This window comes from Miniopterus natalensis, chromosome 22 (assembly GCF_054644295.1).
Source record: "Miniopterus natalensis isolate mMinNat1 chromosome 22, mMinNat1.hap1, whole genome shotgun sequence".
NCBI classification, from domain to species: domain Eukaryota; kingdom Metazoa; phylum Chordata; class Mammalia; order Chiroptera; family Miniopteridae; genus Miniopterus; species Miniopterus natalensis.
In genome coordinates, this window is record NC_142102.1 from 1937103 (window position 1) to 1963662 (window position 26560).

At 46.2% G+C, this 26560-nt stretch overlaps 2 protein-coding genes across 2 annotated transcripts in view; both read left to right on the forward strand.

Annotated features, from left to right (window-relative positions):
* The window catches only part of TRPM1 (transient receptor potential cation channel subfamily M member 1), a 61160-nt gene extending 54444 nt beyond the window's left edge, over positions 1–6716 (forward strand). Inside the window, exon 27 of the mRNA XM_016200245.2 lies at positions 5057–6716. Coding sequence (XP_016055731.2) covers positions 5057–6332 — 1276 coding nt within the window. The 3' untranslated portion in view covers positions 6333–6716. The remainder of the gene's footprint in view (positions 1–5056) is intronic.
* Positions 6717–11061: 4345 nt separating this feature from the next.
* The window catches only part of MTMR10 (myotubularin related protein 10), a 35540-nt gene continuing 20041 nt past the window's right edge, over positions 11062–26560 (forward strand). Inside the window, exons 1-6 of the mRNA XM_087829148.1 lie at positions 11062–11151; positions 11712–11769; positions 18190–18326; positions 18449–18521; positions 19025–19167; positions 25366–25456. Of these exons, the coding sequence (XP_087685274.1) occupies positions 11092–11151; positions 11712–11769; positions 18190–18326; positions 18449–18521; positions 19025–19167; positions 25366–25456 (562 nt within the window). The 5' untranslated portion in view covers positions 11062–11091. The remainder of the gene's footprint in view (positions 11152–11711; positions 11770–18189; positions 18327–18448; positions 18522–19024; positions 19168–25365; positions 25457–26560) is intronic.

A 26560-nucleotide genomic window follows, 5' to 3' on the forward strand; every position in this document is an offset into this window, starting at 1 on the left:
ACAAGACTGAAGAGAGGCCTGGAGTTTCACACAAATGTGAAGTCCAGTGCACAGGAAGGAACCACAGGAATGGGGAAAGAGTACCCGCCAGCAACATTACAGATGGGAGGCCAGTAGGGAGGATTTGAATTCACCTCTCGGGGAAATGGGGTGAGAAGGGAGCCAGCCGACGGCCCAGCAGGAGTCATGAGGACCCAACTGGAAAGAGAGAACAGGACTTTGTATGGGGCCAAGTCAACGACCTTCACGGTGGCTCTCTTCAGCCCAAGGGCAAGGAGGCAGGGAGTGAATGATGCACGAGGCAGAGCAAAAGGGAGGCTGAAGGGACTTATGCTCCCAAGAACCCGGTCCGTGGGGCTACCACAAGCGTGTTAGTGTCTGAAAGTAATGGCATGAACATATTCCATTGCCTCCGGCCAACTTTGTTCCTGCCCAGCCCTGGAGTCCTAATTGTACTGAAAGAAGGGTTAGGGATCATCATAATTATGCTGGAAGTAAGGGAGAAAGAACCCAGCATATCTATCTATCATCTATCTGTCTACCTATTTCAATGTATCTATATGTTTTGGTTATTCCTCAGTCAAGGATATTTTTTCCATTTATTTTTATTTTTATTTTTAAAATATATCTTTATTAAAGTTTTGTCTTTTTTTTTATTATTATATCTTTATTGATTTCAGAGAGAGGAAGGGAGAGGGAGAGAGAGAGATAGAAACATCAATGATAGAGTCATTGATCGGCTGCAGCCCACAACCCGGGCATGTGCCCTGACTGGGAATCGAACCCTGATCGCCTGGATCCTAGGTCGACGCTCAACCGCTGAGCTATGCCTGGTCGGGCTCCATTGATTTTTAGACAAAGAGGAAGGAAGGAAGGAAGGAAGGAAGGGAGGGAGGGAGGGAGGGAGGGAGGGAGGAAGGAAGGAAGGAAGGAAGGAAGGAAGGAAGGAAGGAAGGAAGGAAGGAAGGAAGCCAGAGAGAGAAAGAAACATGGATATGCGAGAAACACATAGATTGGTTACCTCCCGCACATGCCCCGACTGGGGTAGGGGAACAAACCTGCAACCCAGGCATGTGCCCTTGACCAGGAATCGAACCCGAGACCCTTTGGTGCATGTGCAGATGCTCTACCACTGAGCCACACTGACCAGGGCGAGAACCTAGGGTATTAATCAGAGCTTCATTGAGTGACTGACCCTGGAGTCTGACCTGAACAGAAAGTGGAACTCAGCCAGACAAGGGTAATGATTTCATTGTCCTGAATCCCAGAAACCAAGGAGGTCTGAGGTGTGGCCGTGACCGCGTATATAAAATGGTGCATCACAGAGCTAGGGCCCCAGAGAGCTTAATACTCTTTGAGTAACTCTCTAGAATTTTGCTTGCTGAAAAGGAGAAAGCAAGCAAAGGAGGATTTAAGACTTAAGTCGTGTTCTTTGTGTCCTCTTTTGCATTTATAAACTCGTAGGTAAGCACAGTCAGACCCTGCCCTGGGCGCTCTCCCTACAATTACTCAACTTAAAAGGCAGCCCCCTATTAAGACGTCAATGGGGATTAAAATAGCTGGATGTAAAACTTGGGCTGGATTAGACGACTTTATGATCTGTAGACCTGGAATAAAATTACAGGGCAGGAATGCCTTAGAACTCAATATAGAATACCGTGGGAGCTTGAAGCACGGTTTCTTTAAGTACAAACTGCACCCAGTTGTTCCACTAACATTATGTTTTTATGTGAAGCTTTAGCTCTGTCATTAAGGAAATGTACCCATATAATTTCTGAGGTGCCTTGCAGGTGAAGGGTGATGGCTGCCCATGGAAAGCTGACTGCATATAAAACAGGTTTTAATGACTGGCTTACGACAGAGCTCCCACCCAGTGTCTAAGCTCTGTCCCTGGGGAAGACCCACAGCGACTCTCACCGTGAGAACAGGAACTCGGACCTCACATTTCATAGAGAGGAGTCTCTGAAAACCCAGTGAAGTTGTGCCATTCATAGGTATTCTCTTGGAAGTTACTACAAAAGTTCCCCCAAATGTGTACCCATTATTTGAATGAAACGGAAAGCATTATTTACAATGCTGTTAACAAAAATGTGGATTTAGTGAAACTACTTTAAGCTTTAGTGGTATAATGTTCAGCATCACATACCCTATGTAATAGCTATACTAAAACACAGATAAAAAAAAAGCATGTGTGTAGCCCTGCCAGGCGTGGCTCAGCGGTTGAGCGTCGACCTAGGATCCAGGCGATCAGGGTTCGATTCCCGGTCAGGGCACATGCCTGGGTTGCGGGCTGCAGCCGATCAGTGACTCTCTCATCATTGATGTTTCTATCTCTCTGTCTCCCTCCCCCTTCCTCTCTCTGAAATCAATAAATATATATTTAAAAAAAAAAAAAAAACGTGTGTGAACCCTAGCTAGTGTGGTTCAGTGGTTAGAACATCAACCCACACAGGTTCGATTCCTGGTCAAGGGCATGTACCTGGGTTGCAGGGTCCATCCCCAGCCCCAGTTAGGGCTCGTGTGGGAGGCAACCAATTGATGTGTCTCATGTCAATGTCCATCCCTCCCTCCCTCCCTCCCTAAAAATCAATGGAAAAAATATCCTTGCGTGAGAGTTAACCAAAAAAAAAAAAAAAAAGCATGTGCGGATTTGCAATTAAACCTACGGTCATGCTATTTTACACCTGCATAGCTTTTGCAGTTCATGGAGAACTTTTATTTATACCATTTAATTTCATTGTCACGGCATTATCGCGTTACCATTGTTGTGGAAAGTGTGGATCAGAGCAGGTTAATTCAAGTCCCAGATTTCTAATTGGGAAGGAGGAGCTCCAGGGAACTGGAAATACCAGGGAGATTGCAGAGAGGCAGAAGCTTAGGAGAGTAACCCCATAAAGTCCTTTGTGAACTACAGAGCTCGCCACCAACCTGAGTGAATGTATGTATGGGGGTGGGGGGTGTCTGTTCCGTACCGGGCATTCCAGAAGCATCAAGGGAGATGAAGTGAACAAGAAACGGCCCAGTAAGGAACTCTGGAATTTCACCCCTCCACAGATGAAACAACAAAACTGGCGATGACTTTCAAAATCAACTTTTTAGGAACTCTGGAAATTAACCAATGACTTATAGCGGTCTGCGGAGTGCTAAATCAAGAACCATGGCTGGGACGTGTTTTGTTTTTTCAAGTGAGCTTTAGGGCATTTTAACATACCAGTCCCACCCCCCACTCCTCAGCTCAGTGGCAGCCCTGAAAATAACAGCCTGAATTCCTGGTACCAGTGGAAGCAGAAAGGACCTCATCCACAAAGAATTGTAATTATTTGTTTAATCCTGCCTGGTGGCCCCCGGAAAGACTGGCTGGAAAGGCTTGTCTTCATTTCCCCTGACTTGGAACTGGCCCAGTGCTAGAGCTGCTGACTGGGGGCATGGAGGTGAGGGCACTTTGTCAATAACATTTATTTTATTCCCTGCTCCCTTAGGGGATAGGTACCAGCACTGGGGCACACAATAGATGAACTAAAAGGTTTGGGTGGAAAGGCTGAGAAATGAGATGTCCATAGGGGTTTGAAGAGCTGTGACATGCTCCTGGGAGTCTCGAAGGCCACATGCATACATAGGGCAGGGGACATGCTCAGGAAAGACCTGAGAAGGCTGAAAGATCTCAATGCTGCCTGACCTGGAGTCTCTGTGTGAGCAGAAAGGAAGGCTGAGGCAAAGATGTAAACCGCCTGGCAGAGTGTTGCAGATGTGGGCACATAGAGCGCCCCCAGCAAAGACTGGGGCATTTTTTCATTCCAGAGTTTTATGGGAATCTCTGTCTAATCATTTCTGACAACTAAGCTAACAGGACAGCTATTCCAGTGGCCACACAGAACAAAGAAGAGACTTTACAGTATTATTTCAGAAAAAAATCACTAAACAAACAACAAGAACAACTAATAAGAAGCAGGAATAATGAACCCTGAGGAGGACAGGGATTCTGATAGCCTGAGCTGCCATGTTAAAATATTCAAAATATCCAGTTTTAAATGAAAACCACAAGGTGTGCAAACAAGAAAGTATGGCCCACACATCAGGAAAAAGGCAATAGAAACTGGGCTCTGGGGATCCCAGATATTGGACTTCTTTACAAAGACAATAAATCAGCAACTTAAAATACATCCAAGGAGCTCAAGAAAACGATCTCTAAAGATCAAAAGGAAAGTATGAGCATGATGTCTCACCACATAGAGAATATGAACAAATTATAGCCAGGCCGGGTGTGGCTCAGTGGCTGAGCATCGACCTAGGATCTAGGAGATTGCAGTTTGATTCCCAGCCGGGGCACAGGCCTGGGTTGCAGGCTCTATCCCCAGTGGGGGCCATGCAGGAGGCAGCTGATCAATGACTCTCTCATCACTGATGTTTCTCTCTCTCTCTTTCCCTCTCCCTCTACCTTCCTCGCTCTAAAATCAATACATATTTAAAAAAAAAGAAAAAGATATTATAAATAAAAATTTTTAACCAAACAGAAAATCTGGAATTGTGTAAAGTACAATAACTGAAATGAAAATTTGACTATAGAGGCAAAAGTAAGATTCAAGCAGGCAGAAGAAAGAATGAGCAAATTTGAAGATAAGTCACTAAGTCAGTTCAGTGTAGGGGACAGAAAGATAAAGCGGGAACAGCGTCTTGGGGACCTGTGGAACACCGCCCCCGTAACAGCACACACATAATGGGAGTCCCAGAAGAAGAGGAGAGGAAGCGGCTGAAAGAATATTTGAAAGAATAATGACGAAATTTCCCCAAAACCTGATGAAAGATATGAAACTACCTATCCTTCCCTCTGGTAATCACAGTACTGTTGTCTGTGTCTATGAGGGTTTGTTTTGGTTTTTATGCTTCTGATAGTCATTTTCAGCAGTTTCGTTAGGCACATATGAAGTTTGAAAATATGCCCAATGAGCTCCAAGATTCTCAAAAGACTGTACTATCACATCACGATAAAATAATGTTATTTTTTGTTTGGTATCCAATTAACCTCAGTTGAATAAACCTATGCCTTTGTTTCCACCAGAGTTGAAAATATGTCAATGAGGTTGGAGGAGATCAACGAAAGGGAAAGTTTCATGAAAACGACCCTACAGACTGTGGACCTTCGACTCTCTCAACTGGAAGAATTATCCAGCCGAATGGTGAACGCCCTGGAAAACCTCAACGGGATCGACAAGGCCGAGCTCGTGCAGACGCGGTCCCGGGCCTCCTCCGAATGTGAAGCCACTTTCCTCCTGCGGCAGAGCAGTGCCAACAGCGCCGACAGCTGCAGCGTGTTCCGCTGCCACTTCCACGCGGAGGAGCTGTGTGAGGACGCGGTGGTCTCCATGCCACCTGGGACTGGGTTCAGGCAAGAAGCCCGCTCCTTGGGCATGAGGGAGGAAAAAGACCCGAAAGCGCACCTGATCCCCGGGCGCCAGGGCAGCCTTCACCTCCCACCCGGCGCCAGCGCCAGCGCCCCGGCCACACCGGAGGGCAGTCGACTGGCCTTAGACAACGTAAAGCACGCTTCGGAGCCAAAATCAGGCCCAGAGATTGGGATTTCGGCCGAAGGTGACCAAAGACAGGCCAACTCTAAAAAAGAAGAAACGACGTCTCCACGTTTACCTCCAACAGATGTCACGCCTGGACTGAGTGAATCGGATTTGCAAACCACGCAGCTAACAGTGGAAACAGCAACGGTAGAAGGCGCTGTTTCTCACCCCCTGGAAGACATAAAAATGACACGCTGTCACCCCGATGACGTGTTCAGGGCTTGTCACACTGTGAAGTCCAGGAGCTTTGTGTATTCCCACGGCAGGAAGCGGGTCAGCGGGGTCAACAAGTGGAGCGCGGGACACAGTTCAGTCATGGATCAGGCGTGTCCCCCGGCGGTGCAGCAGTGGACCACGGAGTGGGAATACCAGGTTCAGAAGATCACGCGCTCTCGCAGCACCGACATCCCCTTCGTGGTGTCAGAAGCTGCGGTGCAGGCGGAGCGTCAGGACCGATGGACAGACACCGAGGGTGACCACTGTACACCTGAAACGGTCCCTCCCGCCGCTCGCTTGTCGCCAGCTGTTGCCGAGAGAACTGAGAAGGACAACTTACTGACTGTGAAACCAGACCAAGGTTTGGGGTTCCCGTCTTCAAGGTCGAAAAGTTTACACAGCCGCCCCAGGAATGCTAAAGCCGTTCCAGGCAAATTAGACAGACGTGGCCATGCCAGCAGCGCAAGTAGCCTTGCAGCCGTGTCTGCGGTTAAAAGGGAGGAACAGAAAGCTAAGCAGGAGCGAACCTCCCCCGAGACTGAGTGCTAGCGTGTTTGGTTTCTCTGATTTTTAAATCGAAGCCACCGATGAGTGCCGCCTTGGCCGTTTAAACAGCATCAGTTTCCGAAAACGTTTTCATGAAAAGCACTTGGCAGTTTGCACGTGTGATGAAAATTTAATGCACTAAATTTAAAGTATTATTTTGTTAGCATCTGTTAGTAAACTTAGCTTTTTTTTTTTTCCAGTTGGAGTAGGATCGAATGAAAGTGACGGTAATCCAATCGAGATTAATGACTCAATCAGTACACAAGAGTCTACAATCTCTATTTCCGAGGGCCACCAAATAGCCTAAGAAATGCCTCTGGGTGCCACCGATAGGTTTCTTAAGGAGTAAGGAACTGTGTAAGAAACAGAAAATAAAGAGAAAGCAAACATGCAAAAAAGAAGTCGGGGAGAGGACATATAAAATTTCGAGCTACGAGAAATGAGAAGTGGAAAGGAGCCGTAAGCATCGTATGTTTCGTACGGGTTTCTGTTTTGCATGGTAATGTTTTAAACTTACGAAATGAAGGGAAGTACAGGGTTATATCAGACATCGCGCTGTAATAATTTCGGGTGAGCTGACTAAAAATAAAGGAGCTGAGATGCATTTTCCCGCTGTCCTGTGGCCCTTGACAGCAAACACAAATTGTCTGTACCTCTGTCTACACAACAGTTTGTGCAGAGTCATGGCTGACACGTAAAAGGCGTGTGTTCGAGGCGGGAACTGTCAAGAACTACAGACTATTCGTAGCTGAGAACGTGAGGCGGTGGCTTCAGCTTGTAAGTTCAGAGGCCTCCCCACTGGAGTCGGGCCTCTCTCTAGGGCCCCTAAAGGCCACCCTCCCTCCCACCACCATTCTCGGCTCTACAAAAAGGGGTTTCTCTGGCTAGAGGAGAGGCCACCGACATTGACAGAGGTTAGAGTCAGACCCTGGGCCTCACTCTCCCCCAGGAGCATCTCTTGTGAGTTCTCGGGCGGTCTCTGGAGGGCACAGGGATGACCAGCCTCATGCCCGCAGTTACTGACCGCTGCTGCTTCGGTGACGTGCCCCGTGCCCCAAGAACCAGTGGGTAGAGAATCCAGGAATTGGTGGGGGACACATGTCACCCATAAACGGAAGCTGATCGCAGAAGAGAGGAGCGCCACACCCACTGTCATCTGAGGTTCAGGCTGTAATTTTTTACATTATGAAAATGCCATGAAAGTAGGAACTTTGCCTTAGTGACCTGAAGAGTTTTTAGCACAAAGCCAGCATTCAGTACAAATTCGGGAACAGACTGAATGAATATATGAAGTGCCTGGTACCTAGGAGGTATTCGAGAAATGCTAGCTCTTTGTCTTGGCAGGGAAAAGGAAATTACCTATAGGGAATGCCCCTCTCCCCCAAGATAGAAGAACCCATAATGGAAACAGTCAGCAAAACAGGAGAGATGACAAACTAGTGACATTAGAGCCCAAAGGGGGTAGCCAGCTACTCCTAACATACAAAATAATCAGACATCAGGACTGAGAAGAGGCCCAACGATTGCACTGTGTGCTCCCCCAATTCCTACACTGAAACTCTGACACCAATGTGGCTGTATTTGGAGACAGGGCCTTTAGGAGGTTGTTGAGGTTAAACGAGGTCATAAGGTTGGGATCCTAACCCAACATGAGCTGGGCCCTGATAAGAAGACACCAGAGGCCCTCCAGCATTCGGGAGGTTGCTCCCTCCCTGTCCCATTAACAGTCACGTCAGGACACAGCCTCTGTCTACAAGCCCAGGGAAGAGCTCCCACCAGAAACCTGCCTTCATCTCGAACTTCCAGCCCCCAGCACTGTGAGAAATCAATTTCTTTTTTTATTTTTAATTTATTTTTTAAATTTATTTTTAATTTATTTTTAAATATATCTTTATTGATTTCAGAGAGAGGAAAGGAGGGGGAGAGAGAGAGACAGAAACATCAATGATGAGAGAGTCATTGATCGGCTGCCTCCTGCACGCCCCCGACTGGGGATCAGGCCCACAACCTGGGCATGTGCCCTGACCGGGAATCGAACCCCGAACCCTGATCGCCTGGATCCCAGGTCGACGCTCAGCCGCTGAGCCACGCCCAGCCGGGTGAGAAATCAGTTTCTGTTAAGCGCCCAGCCTGCGGTATTTTTGTGATGGCAGCTCAAGCAGGCTAATGCAATGATAGATCTAAAACTGTGATCATATTTAGGGTCGGGTCAATAACAAATCTGGAAGGCAGAGTTTTCCCACTTTCCAATCACGTGGTCACATATTACAGTTGTAGAGTCTAAGAAAGTCTACACAGGAGAACCGGAATCACAGAGTAGGCCGTTTAAAAATAAAGAAACACTCACAAAAATCCATCCCCCCCCCAGTTTTATTGCTCTATAATTGACGTCACTGTGTAAGTTTAAGGTACGTAGCATTGCGATTTCACTTACACAGATTGTGAAATGACCACGGTAAGTGTAGTTTGCATCCGTTATCATATAGAAGCAAAAAACGATTTTTTTTCCTTGTAATGAGAACTCTTAGGAGTCACTCTCAACAACTTTCACATGTAATGTAAGGAGTGCTAACTGTCGTCATGTGCGTTACACCCCCAGGACTTATTCCAGTTATAAACTGGAAGTTTGTGCCGTTCGCCCACATTTCTCCAGCCCCCCAGCCCCTCCCCAATCCAGGAACCACAAATCTAACCTTTTCTGTTTGTTTGTTTTTTTTGCTTAATCCATTTAATGTAGCGAAATCACGAACTATTCATAAATTTTTTTGAAAAATGCTCGCGCACAACAGTGTTTTTAACGCCTGCAACCCCGTGGACTTCACAGTTTAAAGCACAGTTGTGGTTCCTGAGCAAAATGGAATCATGTGTCACTCAAGGTAACCAGAAAGATGATTATTTTCAGAAAAAGAAAAAAAAAAAAAGCAACCTTTGGAATCTTACTTTAGATGTTTTAATATTTCCATTAGCAACACTTGTCACCAGGATCCATACAGCCCGACTGGCGCTTCCCTGTGACATTAATGACACTAAGCCTAAGAAGGGTCTAGTCTCGGCTCAGATTCACCCAGATGTGGCTCCATCAGCACCAAGGCTGCCCCGGGTCAGACCCACGCTGAGCTCAGGAGCGCCCCAGGCCGATCAGGGGGGACCCCCTGTTCCCTGCAGGAGTGGGCGGCGTCCTGGGGGTCCCCCGCCTGCTGAAGCCCCCCGCCGGGCCTTGGTCACTCGGCTGCCCGCTCGCACCTTCACCTGGGAGACGCGCCAGAAAAGAAGGGAGGCGACCTGCTCAAGGGCTTTTTCCACATTAACGTTTAATAAGGAAGGTAGAAGGCAACAGGCGAAACTGCGGGGGCTGGGTAGCGGGACAGTGTCATCAGTCACTAGTGCCCAGGGCCCCGCAAGTGTGGGCACCCGGGGGGGGGATCGGGGCATCCGGGGGAGATCGGGGCACCCGGGGGGATCAGGGCACCTGGGGGGGGGATCGGGGCACCCACGGGAGACCGAGGCACCCGGGGGGGGGGGGATCGGGGCACTGGGGGAGGGGAGCAGGGCACCTGGGGAGGGGTCGGGGCACCCGGGGGGGTTCGGGGAACCAGGGGGAGATCAAGGACTCGGGGGAGATCGGGGCAGCCGGGAGTGATCGGGGCACCCGGGGGGATCGGGGCACCCGGGGGGCGGCAGTCAGCTCAGGGGACATCCCTGTCCCAGAGCTTCGCGCAGAGACAACGTGCCGGCCGACGGAGGACCGTCTCCCCAGGTGTGAGGGGCCCTCCGAGCGGTACCCATCCCCGGCCGCACGCGTCCCTTCCCCAGGCCCGGTCCCTCGCGCGCGGGCGCAGGGGGCCCGCTGAGGTCGGGCCCTCGGATCCCTTCCCTCCGCCCGGCCCCTCCCCCCGACTTCAAACGACCAGCTGGGCGACTAGCGAGCGGCGGTCTGGGAGCCGTCCCGGGAGAAGAGGGACAGCGGCGACAGAGGACGCCCCGAGCCGCGCTCACGGCCAACCCCGCTGCTGCCGCGGCCGCCGTGTCCCCTGCGGGCCGCCGTAGGTCCCTGGGCGCCGCCGTGACCCCCGCGAGCCGCCGTGACCCCTGCGGGCCGCCGTAGACCCCCGAGAGCTGCCGTAGACCCCCGAGGGCCGCCGTAAACCCCCGAGAGCCGCCGTAGATTCCCGAGAGCAGCCGTAGACCCCCGAGAGCTGCCGTAGACCCCCCGAAGGCCGCCGTAGATTCCCGAGAGCAGCCGTAGACCCCCGAGAGCAGCCGTAGACCCCCGCGGGCCGCCGTAGATCCCCGAGAGCCGCCGTGACCCCCGCGGGCCGCCGTGACCCCCGCGGGCCGCCGTAGGAGCGCGTTCCTCAGACTGCGCTTCCAACATGGCTCCCGGGCCGAGCTCCCCCGGGCGCCGGCGCTGAAGTGGTCCCGGCAGCGGACGGCGGCGCTGGCCTCGCGTTCCGGGACCCGCGCGGCCTAGAGGCCGAGGGAGGGCGGCCGGCCGCCGGCCCCGCGCGCGCCGTCTCTCGGGGCGGGGCGCTGGGCGCCTTCCGGGGATGGGCCCCGGCGCCCGGGTCGGCCCGACTCGGCCCCGGCTCCTCCCCGCGCGGGCGGGCGGGCGCCGCGCCGCGTCCCCGCCCGTCAGTGCGCCCGGCCCGGCTGGCCGCGCGGGGAGCTGTGAGCCCGCGGGCGTCGGGAGGCGTCAGCGCTGCCGCCGGCCCGCGGCGGGTCCCGGGGTGCGAGCGGGCCGGGCCGAGACGGCGGCGGCACCATGTTCTCCCTCAAGCCGCCCAGACCCACCTTCAGGTCCTACCTCCTGCCGCCGCCGCAGGTAAACTCCCGGTCCCCACGCGCGCCCCTCTGCTCGGCGCTTCCGGGGCGCCGGGACCCGGAGGCCACCCCGTCCCCCCGTTGTCCCCCGTCCCCCCGTCGTCCCCCGTCCCGGCCGCGCGGCTGCCACAGCCCCGCCGGCTCCGTGAAAAACTTTTAAATCTCGCCGCTGCCCCTCGGCGCCCGGGGACCTGCGGTGCGGAGCCCTGTCTCGGGATGGCACCCACGGGCGCGCCCGGAGCTGGGTCTGCCGGCCCGGCGGGTCCCGCGTGGCCGCCGTCGGGGCGCAGGCTGCGGGCGCCCGGCCCACCCGGGGTCCCCGCGCGTCCCCCACGCGGGCCCGGGACGCGGCGCGCGGGCACTTTCGCTGTTTCATTGTCCAGCCCCCGAGCCCGACCGCGGGGGGAATTCGGGGTAACACGCGAAAGAGTTTAAAAGCGGGGGGGGGGGGGGGGGAGGCAGCTTGGGGTCTGTCACCTGTGTCATCGCTTAGAAACCGGAGTTTGCTTTCGTATGTCCTGGGGAGAAGTTTTAATTTTGATTTATTTTGTTGTGTTTCAGGCTGACGATAAGGTGAATTCGGAACCAATTAAAAAACTGGAACCGGTCCTTCTGCCAGGTAAACGTTAGGAGGCCTGACAGGTGCTTTGGTCCCATCTGAGGCCACTCAGTGCCATGTGGTTAACTTTCCTCCCCTTCACGGTAAAGTTTTCTGTGGTTAAGAATCTGAGCAGGGGCAGGGAAAGGGGCTTAGGACTTAAACGTCATCGAAAAGCAATGATGCATTGGTATCTGTCCTTGAAAATTGAAGCATGGTAGAAAATTGTCAAGAATATCACCATCTCCTTTCCCTGTCTCCTGAAATGCTCTTTTTTTAAAGCAACTTCTGATGACATCATAGTGGGAGTACTCTCCCCTTCTTGTCTGTCGGATCATCATTTTAATAGTATGAAAAGCAACTTTTATTGGGTCTGGGTCCCTGTAGCAATTGTGTTGTCGTCGGTTCCCCCCCAAGGTGTCAGCTGTATTTGCAAATTCACTTGCTTCTGTTCAGAAAGGCAAGGCACTTCCCAACAGGGGCCTTCTTGACCTGTTGGGGCCCATAATCTTTGTTGTAGGGACAGTTCTGGGCATTGTAGGATCGTTATGAACATCCCTGGCCTCCACCCACTAGGTGCCAGCTGCAGCCTAATTGAGACCACCAAGGTGTCTCCAGCATTAACAACGACACCCACCCTGCCCCGGGGCACAGTTCCCTCCGGGTAGAGAAGCCCCGGGGTAGAACAGAATTTACTTTAGAAAACCTCAGAGGCCTTGGTGGTAGATAGTAGTTTAGTTTTAGAGCATATAAAATATTTGGTATTTTGAATCGTGTAACAGTTGTGTGATGATTAGGAAAAGTCCAGTATTCGCTGTGACTCTTGGGGGAAGTAACCAGATACTTAGGAAAGTCCGTTTTTAAACTTGAAATACAATCAAACACCAGTCTGTATGGCTACTGTCAACATTTAAAAATCTCAGTCATTACTTAATACTAAATCTAGTAAAACGATTCAACTTTTGGAGGTAGTCATTGAACAAATATGGATCGTTTAAACTTTGTGCTTTAAAACTTTAAATATTAAGTAGGAGCAAACACATTAAGAAGTCAACCATGTTATAGACCCACAATTTAAAAGTTGTTTTAAACTTTAATTATGGGAATTAGTTAAAATTTGTTTCCTTGATTTTGTTAATTTTTTTTACCCAAACACAATCCTCTGTACTTTTCCTTAGTATGAACAATAGAGCTACTAAGTGACCTTTGCTCCCTGTGTGTGCACCGATTTAGTCTTAGTCACTCCAGGCATTTAAAAGTCCTCTGTGGGAAACAGTGCTCATCTTGTGAGCTATTGAACTTTGGCCACTTCTTAGGCTTTTATTCCCCTCTTCCAATATTATGATTGAACAGTAATAAATAACATGGTCTTAGCTACAAATAGAGTGCTTGATTTTTAAAAAACTTGGCTTTTATATTTAAGATATGCTTATGAAAAGTGTTAATATCAAAAAACTTGAAGGACTTTACATTGAAGGCTCATCCACTCTGTAAAAATAACTAAAAACTTACCTTTCTACCAAAAAGTCAGAGTTTTCTGGGGAAGATGTAAACTCACTTCCTGACTGTAAGTGGTTTTCTTGTCCAGAAATTGCAGCTAAATCTGGGCCTTCTGACCTGTGTTAATTTTTTGCTTTGGCTCTGTGTTTGCATACATGCTGGCTCTGGCACCCAGCGTTCTGTTTGCACTAACCTAGTTCTTACAGAACAGTTAGCCAACCCTAAATTAGCGTGTCTGCTGCCTGCCTTCTCATCCTGTCCTTCCCACACTCTTCCCGGTTTCTTTCTGTCTGGCCACCCTGTCGTGGTCTCTCTCTTTCCTGCTTCACCTGTCACGTCACCTCTTTGACTCCCACTAGGCCCTCCCTTGCTGCACCTTTGCTCTGCAGCCTGCCGGTGACATCTAGGAGACAAGTGGAAGTAAGCAAAGCATTGATGATTTGGCCTTCATCAGTCAGAAGCCACGAGAAAACTTGGCCAGGTCACCTGCGGCTCTACGTAGGCACCCGGAACAAGAAGGAACTATTCCAAGACGCAGCTTTGCATATTATGCTTTGGCACAATGCCTTGGGTTCAAGGATATCCTCCTTCAGTTGCCCAAAGTTTGAACTCGTAATTCAATAAGCAGATGAAAATTAGAACACAAAATCATTGTTTATGTGTGTGCAGCTACAGAGTGCTCTGGTGGGACTTCACAAACCTAAATGTAAATTGAGCCTCATCTTTTATGAAGCAGAGAAAACAGAAGAAACTGACAAATAATTTCATTTAGATTGTGGTTTGTGCTAGTAATTTTCAACTTGCCTGGTTCATGGAACTCCTTAAGATGGAGGTTGTACCTAATTCAACCTTATGGCTCCGATGTCCAGCATAGTGGGCACTGAGATGTTAACTGAGTGAATGAATGAAAGAACTCTCATACCACCTGCTTAAATTGCTAACACAGCCATGCACACGCGCGCGCGCACACAGACCACTCTCAGGTTGAGCGGGAATAGAAAGACCGTGCTATTTTATGCCGTGCCGTCTCTGCTCTTTCACAGAGCCACACTTCTCTGGAAAATTATATCTTAGCCTGGAGTTGAAATGCAGGGCCCAGTGAAAGCCGCTTGCTTTCCCTGTCCTTCCTCTCTGTCTTCCCATCATTACCTGAATCTCAGTCTTGGAATGATTATATTATATATGTATAAAGTCATCCCAGCCCTTTTGAAAATAGGGAGAGTGTGAACTGTAAACTGTGTGTGTGTTTAGCACATGTTTGTTAAGAGTAAGTACTGCCAGACTCTGCTCTCGTCTTTTTTTTTTTTTTAAGCTGTTAGATCAGTTCAGTGAGCATGTGGGTCAGACTGGGTGTCTGGCTCTGTGCAAATGGGGAAAATGCTAGGAGAGTAGTGTGCCTGGATCACAGAGCAAGGTCTGGGGTAGACTCCACGCTGCTGGTGGACAAGGTGGGAGATTGTGACCTGGGGTTCCCAGTTCCAACCAGGGCCTGGCTGGCATTGGGTCTGGGTAAAGTCTTTACCAGCCCTGGGTCAGATTGAGACAATTAAAAATGCAGCTTTTTTCCATAAAGCTAAATTGATTGGATTTGAAGGATTGTGCTTTATTTTGAGATTATGTCCTTTCGACTTCTTTGGTAGGTCCTTTTGTTAAATGATAGTAATAGTAACTGTGGCTTTTTAAAAAGTTTTTAAGTTAGCAAAATGAAAGATTAAGAAGTCTTTTGGTTCCCTGAATAATTTTTGTAGTTTACCTGATTTGTGAAATCTGAACTGGAAATCACTCAATTAAATTATTATGACATTGTAAGTACAATTTAGCATCAGTTATTTTGTCAGCCTGGGAGTCTCCACTGTCCTCTGAAAAATGCAGCCTCCCTCTTTTAATGAATGGATTTTCCCATCTCTGTCCAGCCTTGTGTTCTAGTGCGGCCACCCCCAGTCTGCAGGCACCAGCACAGGTTTGCTGTGGTATTTTCAGATTGGTACTAAGCGCTGTCTTTGTGGTAATGCTGCCAATGACTAGGTCCAGAGAATCTGTCCAAAAGAGAGAGGCAAACACTGAGGGTTCCATTTTCTGGAAGTCCAGCTAACACAAAAGCCACAGACTGCTGCTTTTTACTAAGCTAGTTCTGGGGAAGTGTGTGCCATTTTCAGCTAAGGTCTGTAACTGATGTATAGCTTACAGGTGACTCGTAGCAACCCTATCAGGTAGGTACCAGTTGTCTTCATTTGACAGGTGAGAGGCTGTAGTTGCAGATGTTAACCTGCCTAGTGTCACCCCACTAGCAAGGGCAGAACCCGAAATCTGAGCCCCACTCCCAGCCTTTAACCACTAAGTGGCAGGGCCTACCTGACTGCACAGGTGTCGTTCGGGTGCAGGTTATGCTTTGGAACCGGATAGAGTGGATTGGGTGTCAGCCTGGGAGTTCTCCAGTGAGGTAAAAAGAGCTCTGTCCTTGGCTCTGTCCTTTCCGCACCACTGACAGATTTCGCCCAGCTTGAGGAGCAACCATTTTAGCTGCCAGAAAGTGGAATGTCTTGGGAGGCAGGGGACTTCCTGTTGCTGGCCGTGCTGAAGCAGAGGCTGGTGGAGTGCCAGCCGCCTTGTTGTGAGGATGTGAGATTTGCAGCGAGTGGAGCTTGGTGGCCTCTTCTCTCTTCTGACTCTGGGACCTGATCTTAAGGCTCCGTGAGGGGCGGGGAGGAGGACTTGAAATGTGCGGCTCACAGCGAGTTAATTGTTGGGCAGGTACTGACTTCATGGTCCGTTTCTGGCAGAGGAGTGAAAAGCTGGGAAAGACAGAATCCTGCCCTAGACCATATCAGTTCAGTGGGGAAATGCTCCAGTAAAGGAAAGCAGAGGTGGTGAAGGTCACCTGAGCCAGATTTGGGGGAGGGGAGGCAGATCTGGAAAGGACTCCTGCTCTGCGTCTTGAGTGCCCGCCAAGCCTCAGCCCCTGTGCTCAGGCCGCGTGTCAGCTCTACTCTTCCCCTCTACCCATCGGCTGTGCCAAGGGCATTTTCATTACTGAGATGCACTATTCCATCGATAATGAATGCACTGATTGTCAGAGGCCTTTGTAATCAGATCAGAAAAGCACACAACCATGGGGCCATCTGGAAAATGAAAACAGCCATTGTTGGGTGGACTCCTGTGTATTTTTTTCATAGTCATTGCGCGTGGGCCATTTATGTGCTGTTCCTGTTTTCTGCTTCACTGTAAGTCCTATTTCCTCAGGTGGATTATGCATCCCTTAGGTAAAGACTTCCTCTTTCAGATGTTTGTGACGTTTAATACCTTCTTGTAGATAAGCTTTAGAGATGATTGTAGACTGATTTTTTTGTAGCATTTTGATTCATAGATACATTGCTTTAGAAAGAACAAAGGACTTGGACCCATGAGCAGTGCAACCAGCTGCGGTACCTGAGCACTGGGGTTTGCACTGCCCCTCGGAACTGAGAGCGGGGAGCTCTCCGTGCCCTGCGCTGGCCGCCGCCGTGGTGTAGCCAGCATGTTGTTACTCACTTCCTCACTTCTAACCATCAGTGTGTCTCTACCTTGAAGCTCCTGCTCAAAACTGTTCGTGAACCTCCATAAATAAAATCCTTAAACAGCTCAAATCCAGACTCTCTAACCTCCGTGATTTGCTGACACTCCACCTTGCTTACCTCTGCACTGATTATGTATAAAGGAGTCCCCTTTATCTGTGTTTCGCTGTCCATGGTTTTAGTTACCTGCGGTCAAACAGTCTGGAAATACTACATGGAACATTCCAGAAATAAACAATTCATGCATTTTAAATTGTGCACCAGTCTGAATAGTGTGGTGAAATATCTCGCTGTCCTGCTCCTCCCAGGACATGAATCAACCTTTTGTCCAGAGTCTCCGTGCTGTGTGTCACAGTCACTTAGAGAATTGTTTTGAGACTATAATTGGAATCTTCGTGAAGTGGTAGGTGTTTGGAGCTTGTTAGCAAACAGGTTCTATCTGTTTTGGTTAAAGGTTTTTATACTAATAGAAATAGACAGACTAGATCAGTACCTTAACTTTCCTGTCATTGACCCTGGAGACGACTGCTTCAGATGTCTCTGGGTCTAGTGGAGTTTAGACCTTGAAATTAAGAATTTATGATAGCCACCCTGGCAGGTTTGGCTCAGTGGTCAGAGCGTCAGCCCGCAGCTGAAGGGCCCGGCTTCCATTCTGGCCGAGGGCACATGCGTACCTTAGTTGCAGGCGGGACCCCTGGCCCAGGTTGGGGCTCATGTGGGAGGCACCCAGTCAATGTGTTTCTCACATTGATGTTTCTCTCCCACCCCCCCTCCCCCGTGAAAAGCAATAAAATACATATCCTGGGGTGAGAATTTAAAAAAATCAGTGAAAACCAAGCTTTAAATAAGTTTTGGGAAATTGCCCTTCCTCAAAGCACATTTTAACTTTTATTTGTGTTTCTTGCTTTTATTCTTTAATCTTCCCTTTTAACTCTAAAGCTACGTTTTAAAGTTTTATCACCAGCTAAGTTATAACTTGAGTGCAGAGGGAAACTAGATTTGGACTTACAGAGTATACTCAAAATAAATAGATTGCACTATTAATTTTGACGCTAGAGCTGAACATTTTTTTCTCATTTTTTTACAAAATCAAAGGCGTTGGTTTGGGAGATCTAGCTGTGTGTAAATAGGATACAAATACTCCATCAAATGTTACTCTGAAGGAGAGGGTGTAGTCTGTTTCTTCTCCAGAATGCCTTTCAGTGAGGGGAGGCAGAGTGCGGGCCGGGGCTCATTTGTCTGTCTCTAGTGGAGCGTGAGCCTCGTTGGCACTGTTGTAAGGATGAAGGTGCTCACAGTTCTTACTGTCATCATCATGAAATAGCCCTTCTAGGTCATGCAGCGGCTGCTGACACGTTAGCTCACACATGTTATTTTTCTTTTTTTAAAGGAGAAATCGTTGTAAATGAAGTCAATTTTGTGAGAAAATGCATTGCAACGGACACGAGTCAGTACGATTTGTGGGGGAAGCTGATATGCAGTAACTTCAAAATTTCCTTTATTACGGATGACCCAATGCCGTTACAGGTATGTTCTGTTTGTATGCTGTTTGTGTCAAGGCTTTTGACTCTAAAACTAAGTTAAGGCTCATATTACCATTGTGAGGTTACTGGGAAAAGAATTAACGTGAACATAACATTTTATTTCAGAAATTCCATTTCAGAAACCTCCTCCTTGGTGAACATGATGTCCCTTTAACGTGTATTGAGCAAATCGTCACAGGTAATGTTTGATTCTTTACTTAGTCCATAAAGCTGATTCTACCCTTGAATAATTGCTTGAATATACTCAGATACTTGGGTTGCAATTTTATTTCTGTAGGTGTCCCTCCACCTTTTTTTTTTGAGTCCCAGGAAGATAAAATGAAAGACAGAGGTGAAGGAATTATTTCAAAATGGAGCCATAGACTGTGTAGCTTTTTACATTTTCTAATGTATGTCCCCTTTTAAATTAAAATTTTAGTCATAAAATGTATCTAGATGGTGGTGGTTGGTGTGCAAAGAATCATTTGAAATGTTTTCAAAAGCAAAGTTAAAATCGATCCCCAAAGTTCAAGGAATCACAGACAGATCAACGTGAGAGTCCAGGGAGGCAGCACTCCAGTGCTGGGTGGCCTTCTAGTTGCTGTTACTCAGATCAGAATTTGTTAAAATACTAAAAGGTGGGGGACGAGAAAGAATATTTTTCACACTTTAATTTTTTCTTTCTTTTTTTTTCTTTCGTAGTAAATGACCACAAGAGGAAGCAGAAAGTCCTAGGCCCCAACCAGAAACTGAAGTTTAATCCAACAGAGTTAATTATTTACTGTAAAGATTTCAGAATTGTCAGATTTCGTTTTGATGAATCAGGTCCTGAAAGTGCCAAAAAGGTAATACTTTTTTTCGTTAAGCTTCATCAGGTTCTGGGTTTTGCATTATACTTACCAATTTCAGTTCTATATGAAAGTTCTGATTTCTCAATTGTTCAGATTTTTATTTTTTTAGGGGAAGTTATCTGGTATCTCCTTAAGGAAAGTCAGAGCCAAGGGTGTTAATAGAACTATTTCCTTGGACTAGTTTATGGTTACTTTAAAATATTCTATATAATTTTTTTATCAGCTTCTAAAATATTAAAAAGTATCATGTATATCTTTTACATAAGACCATTGCTGGCTGATTCCTTTCTTAAAAAAGATTGAAAAGGTGAAGATGTATTATAATTGAGGTTTGGTAAGACATTTAATTCAGTACCTTAGAACTTAATCAACTAACTAAAAGTTAGACTCAGGTACATAAGGGTTAGGCAAATACATAGTAATGGGAGGGGCCTCATATCAGTGCTTTAAAGAAATCTTAATGAATTAATCTGAGTGACATTCCACAGGGGCAGCTAATAGCTAGGGGCTTTTTAACTGGCTTGTTTTTTCCCCTGCCTTTCGGAGAATACTTATTGCCTATTCGTGGAGTAAGTCAGGGACAGAAATCCCCACTTAGATTCCACGTTTTGGCTTTTGCAGAGGGGTAGAGCGGTGGACCCAGCGCCTCCTGGTCCAGCCTGGTGCCACAAAGGCAGAGAGTAGTAATGGATTCCTGGGAGAAGCCTCTTCTGTATCTGGAGACTAGAGGAGCCGTCTCTTAGTGAAGCAGGAAGTTGCTTTTCTCAACTTCCTGCAGCAGCTTTGGCACCACCAAAAACCGGGTGCTTGTGTTTTCCATGATCAATAGACTTACTGCAGTAAATTTTCTGTTGATATCAAAACGAGGCTGTCAAAGTGATTTCAAGGCAGCTGCCTGCATATACTTTGGTCAGGAGGTGGTAGATTTATTTTTAGAAATAGAATCAACAGTTCCTTGACAGAAAGACAGCAAGTGTGAGATGAATATCTGAAAATGCATGACCACTGGGACTAGGTTATCTAGCAGAGCGGTGGTGGGATCTGTGGCTAAAAGTTTGCAAGCAGAGCCTGTAAAACCACCTTCGGCATGGCACATTATTAAAAATTCAACGAGGTAACTTTGAAGGCGCCTTTTAGTTCAGTTATGCAGTTTGTGGTTTTGGCACTTTACTAATTTGAGATGCCTGTTCTTATATAGAAAGACTTTAGAATTAATTAGGTAGCAGACTGTACATTAACTATCTTAACCAAGTTACTTTCTTGAAGTTAAGTATGTGCTAGTAATTTAGTAGATTAAGGCATCAAGAATCTGTCTATGAAAACCTTGACTTCAGACTGTAGAATGTCAAGATTAGGGACAGCACAAAACTTCAGAGAGTGACTTAAAACTGGATATTTTTAAAGGAAGAACTTGATACAGTGGCCCAATATTCTCCCAGAAAGTTTGCATCTCTCCCACTCTCTACTGCATTTTTCAGATGACACTATTTCAGTAATTGGAAATCATAATTATTTGGCTTGCTTCTTGAGCCATCTAGATTACTTGTTGCTCATTTTTGATGTCTGAGGCAATGTGCTAAGTTTAGTCGAGAAAATAAAGGCATGAACAAGTGAAAATTAAGTAACAGTACAATGTAGCAACATAAAAGATGTTCCCACATAAATGATCAGTTGCCAGATGAATGACACAGAGGATCAGGGCTCTGGAGATTCAGGGTGTCCCTTGTCTGTTGTGCTGCTTGTTAGTGGTGAGGGGACTCATTGAACTGTCCACACAAAACAGCTAGTCCAGCTTTTTATGCCCTTTCTCAAGACCAAGTTTCTGGCAAAAATCCTTTCCCCACTGTCTTAAAATACAAAAAGCATGTTACCGCAGACAAAAAAGAAACACTCTTGTCTTTTGTACAGTCATAGGCGGGACATGCAGGAAAAAATATATAAGCAACAAGAATACACATAGAGCGATTTTTCCTTGACTCACATGTGGGGGTTCAAACACAGAGGGTTACGTCACATGTGGCTGCCAGAGCTCAATTCCTTCATGAGTTAATAAAAATTCTAGCTTACTTATACTTCAAGGGAAAGTTTTCATCTAAAATTAGGTAAGTTGGGAAGCTGCAGATTGATTTTTTTCTCCTGGAAACTTTGAATGCTAAGTTTTCTCTGGGATCGCTTTGTTTTTATAAGTTGTTTTTAAAATGACCAGATGCATGTTCAGAGTTCTCTGGTGGGTAAGCCACTGATTAATTTTGAAATACTGAAAGCATTTACATTTCTGTTCAAAGTATGAAATCTCAAAATGCTAAAGTGGTTCACATTTCGCTAAATGTTGTGCTAAAGCCTTCTATAGTCTAGTTAGTGCTGCCTAAATTGTGTTCAGACAGAATTAGATGACTTTGTGCTACCGCATCACCTGCGTTCATCCTCACTCTCCTTGGGCTGTCGCAGATAAATACGGGTATTGGGAAAGGTCTAAAAGGAATTTGATAATCTGGAATTGGGCGTCTACCCTCAGAGCAACTTTGAGCCACCATTTCCTTTTGAAGAACCTCTGCTTGAAGCAGGGTGAAAAAAAGATTGTTTTAATGACTTACTACTTGTAACATATATGTCACTTTACATTATCACTCATATATACATGAAGATGGGGAGTGAAATGTGTCCTTTGTGCCCATTTTATCCTCAGATAAGTTGGCCGTGGACCGCTTGTTTAGGCACACTTTCTACAAGTGAAAATTCAGCTCATCTATTTAAAGAACAGCTGGCCTTTCCCGCACTGTCATTTTTGCCTTAAATCTGAGACTTATTTCTTGGTGGCTTTCAGACCATAGATACATAGGCAACCAGTTTGGCTTTTCAATTCTAGAACTTGGTGAGTTTTGACTTCTCCAGCTGGTCTGAGAGGCGAAACCACCAACCGTGGGTGCTTCTGGGTTCTGTCCAGACAAGAGTGTCAGCTTTGGTCCAAAAATCACTTCTAAAGCAGCTTAGGTTTTTTTCCTATAGTGAAATATTTACCATAATTTAATGTCTTTAATACCAAGATTTAAAAGATTTCTTTTGATATCCAGGGCAAATGAAACTATTTCAGAGGCAGTTTTGATTTTTTGAAGCTTAGAATAATTTTATATGGAAATGAGACCTACTTTTTAAAGTCTTCCAAACTTAGTGATGGGAGCTAGGAATGTGGATGGAAGCTTTTAAAATAGGGTATATAAAAGCTCAAGGAAGGGGACTCCTGGCTTGCTGTCTCTCAGTGTCCTAGGCCAACAGCATGAACGTAGCCCAGGTAACACATGTTGCATGTGCCTTCATCTGGGTTCCCAGAGATTACCTTTACTCAGGTTCTCTGAAAGTGAGTTTTGCACACTTGTAATTCCTCTGCTGAACAACTAATTCAAGTTGTGCCCCCTCCCCCCAAAGTCAACCACTGTGCAAGTGATTAAACTGAGTTTCTGCTTCACAGTATTTTTATAGTCTTCTTTAGTGTGTGTCCTGTTAGACATATTGTTTCCCAACCCTTATAAATGTGATGCTGTGCTTTGTTTAAGGGCTTTTTAGAAATGGGCTAGGTTAGGTTGTGCCTAGCAGATAGTTTTTGTTTGTTTTTGCTTTATAGCCACAAAAGACATTTTCTGTAATCAATGACATGTGACTTTCTTTTGTGAAAACAAGGCCTGTGATAGCTTTCTAAAGGTCTTAGAGAGAGAGAGATATAGTATTATTGGCTTGGAGCCTTTTCCTTGTTATATTAACAAATTTTGTCAACTAGTATTTTTAGTGCAGTTGCTGTTAAGCACAAAGCACCTTCAGAAAGCTCCTGGAGGGATGGCAGAGATGCAGAGGTTCAGGCCTTTACCGGGTCTGCACAGAGAGGTCCTCCTGGTCGCTGTCTCTGTTACTAACCTGCTCCCTTCTTCCTGCCCTACAGCACTTCATCCCCCCCTTCCCTGCTGGATGTTCCTGCTCCTGTAGCACTTAGAAGTATCTAACTTCCAGTTTTTCTCATTTCTCTTGTATGTTGTCTGTCTTCCCCACTGGAACGTATGCTTAGTGAGGACAGGGCTTTGTGCCTGTTTTGTTCCCTGCAGCATCCCCAGGCCTTAGAACGTGGGGTCTCAGTAGGTGTCTCTTGATTGAATGAGAGATGGGACCTCTACCCTTGAGAAATTGAACTTAATGATGGAAGTTTTTACCTTTTATCGACACCTATAACTCTTACAGGACTACCTTGGAAGTACACCTCCAGACACAGTTCACTGAAGGAACACTTTATAATGGAGCTGTTGTTACTTAGAACAGAAGGATTTCTACAGTTGGTAGTGAAATTAGCTCAGTCTAGGAAAGCCTCTCAGGAGATTAGAGTTGACCAGAGGTGACAGGTTAAGAGAAGCCTGGTGGGGAGCGATTTCCCAAGCAGAGTGTGGCTGAGAAGATGGCCTGCACCAGGTCAGACAGACTATGTGCAGAGAGAGTGAGGGAATGTTGGGGAGGTGAGGGATGTCTGGGAGAGGAGGGCCAGTTTGTGAAGAATTAAGAAGACTGAATTTGTTACGGAGGTGTCTGGGAACCACAGCGGGTTATCTACAGAGCAGAGCTGTTGGTCAGAATTTCATCTTAGGAGGAGAATTTTTCAGTGTTGTGGATTTTTTTTAAGAATGTAGGAAGTCCACAGAGGTGCCATAAGGTGAGTATGACTTAAGGATGTGGCTGTGGTAGTGCAGAGAAATGGGACAAAAGTGAAAAATAATCCTGAGAAAAGGACAACAGAGCTTATAAGCTAACTAGGGTGCCCAGAGGATTAGGAAGTGGTGGGGACTGTTTCAGGGCGCAGCTTTCTGGAGTTTTTGCCAGAAACGCTTTAAGGGAGATGACTAAACAGATTAGGGATGCCCTGCATATAAGTGTTGTTAGTGGGACTCTCATAGAAGGAAGGCTCTCCTGTGGGCATTGAGAAAGTAGAGAGATTACACACTTTTCAAGAAGTTGTTTTTGTTGTTAGTCAAAACTAAAACTAATAACCTTTGTCTTTTAGTAAAACAGGAAACATTTATTCTATAGAAGGATTTTTAATTATATTTTAAATAAGCTGACACTTACCTATCAGTTGATAGCATTTGCACCAACCCGCCCCAGACTAACAGTGAACTAAACCTTTCTTGCATGCTCACTGTCACAAGTACATCATGCTGGCTTAATGCTTTTCCTTCTAAATGGTATTAGTCTTTTTCAGTAAGATTGTCTACTGTTCTCTCCTTGCGTATGTCTTCAGTATCTTCTTTCTTCTTGCTCATTTAAGAGTGTTTTCTCCTGTCATCTAGTCCAGGGCTGTGTAAGTGCAGGCCATTCTATCCGACAGCAGTTAAGAATAATAACCAGATTTCATGTTTGGAGCTCCTCCAGAGGCCACGCGTGCATTAGATTATTAATTCCTACCACAGCTGTAGATACTGTCTTCATTTCACAGATGCGCAAACTGAGGCTCAGAGAAATGAAATGACCTCACACAGGCTACATGGCAAGTGCCTGGTAGACTAGTTGGTATTTAAGTCCTTCTCTGTTTGATCTGAAAGCCCCCGCTTTCCCCCCACAAGCGTAGTCTCAAACAGTCTTACTTAAACACAGGGTTTTTATTTATTAATTACTTTATTTTTATGTACCTCTTTGAGCCACCCATGTAGTTTAGGGTTTCTTGCTAATTTTTATTTTTTGTGATTATAGATTTTCTATTACGTTTACATTTTTTAATCCATGTGGTATGAGAATTAAAATTTCATACCTTATACTGAGCCTTCCAGATTGCTAGTATTAAGTTATTATAGTCCACCAAAAGTGAAACTTTTTCTTCTTTTTTTTAGGAGTGGATGTGTCACTACCTTTTGGGAGACTGCTTCTTTAGTTTTCAAGTGTCATTTAATTGAAAAAAATTACTTTCCTGTTAAAATTCAACTCAGCAAACACTGCTGAATACTTACCATCTACTCACTCGAGATTAAACAGTGTCTTGGGGGCACAGCAATGAACGAGACACCTGGCCTTAGGCACTCTCTCACATTCTAGGTCAACAGAAAAACATGTGAACAAGTATCAGTGGCCACTGCCCCACGACGCCCCCAGTAATCAAGGCCTTATTGTACATTTCATTTACCTGAGTGTGTTAACATCAAATTCTAAATGCAGAATTTTTCCTAGGTATGCCTTGCAATAGCTCATTATTCCCAGCCAACTGACCTCCAGCTACTCTTTGCATTTGAATATGTTGGGAAAAAATACCACAATTCAGGTAAATATGAAAATACTAAATATTGTGATAACTTTACATTGTGTCAATTTTATTATGTTTCTCAGAAGCCTCCTACTTCATGAGCTGTGATGATTGTAGAATTGTTAGCTTCGTGGCTGTTAGAGAAGGAAGCACTGTGCACAGAGATAGTGATTGTCAGATTATTTCTTAAAAAGCGACCAGAAAGAGTCTGTGAGCAGCTGTGAACATAGGGATCATGTCCGTGTCATACCACAGCTTTCCGCTTGCATTTTATGATTAAGGAAGATATATTCTCCCCGCTTTTAGTTGGTAGCTTGGGTTAATCCTATCTTTTAAGAAAACTGGCAAAAATGAAAAGGTCTTTTCCGGCAAGGTGCGATTTCACTCAAAAGCTGAAGTGATTAAACTTTTTAGTGGACTTCATTACGACAGAATGAGACTGATGAAAGGAAGGTGAGCATTTGTCCAAAGGACACATAGTTGAGGCAGTTGTTATAAATGTAAAGTAGTTCTGTCCACTTACCTGTGTCAGCAGTGACATCACCAAGGAGAAGTACAGATGTTCATATAATGCTATACATTATTTTATATACTAATGCAGTTTTAATCAACCATTTTTTAAAACCTCATGAAAGAATGGAGAGGAAGTGAACAGGTCATGTCATATATTAGCCCCTTGTGGCTTAGTGACCACACGTCATCTCGCTCCCTGACCCATGTAGTCCCCACTCTTCAAGGGAGAAAAGTAAATCAGTTACATATTTATAATGAAAGATCCATTCACCCCCATGGTCTGGAGGGGACCTTATAAATTATTAATTGTACTGGTCTTACATGTTTTGTTGCCCCAAAACATATGGTAATACCTTAATTTGTAGAATAAAAGTGTTATTCCAGTATCACTATGTTGTAAATATGTTAAAATGTAGGAATAGTGTCCGCAGATGCATATGGTATAAGTACAGTTCCACTGCTTTACAGACACCTGGAAAGTATCTTTCATAGATACTACATGAAAGTCCTGCTTGATAGGACATAGCTTTTTCTCATGGCACTATATAGAAATGGGACCACAAAGTGTTCGTGACTTAATTTTTCTTATCAAAATATAACTAATTGTAA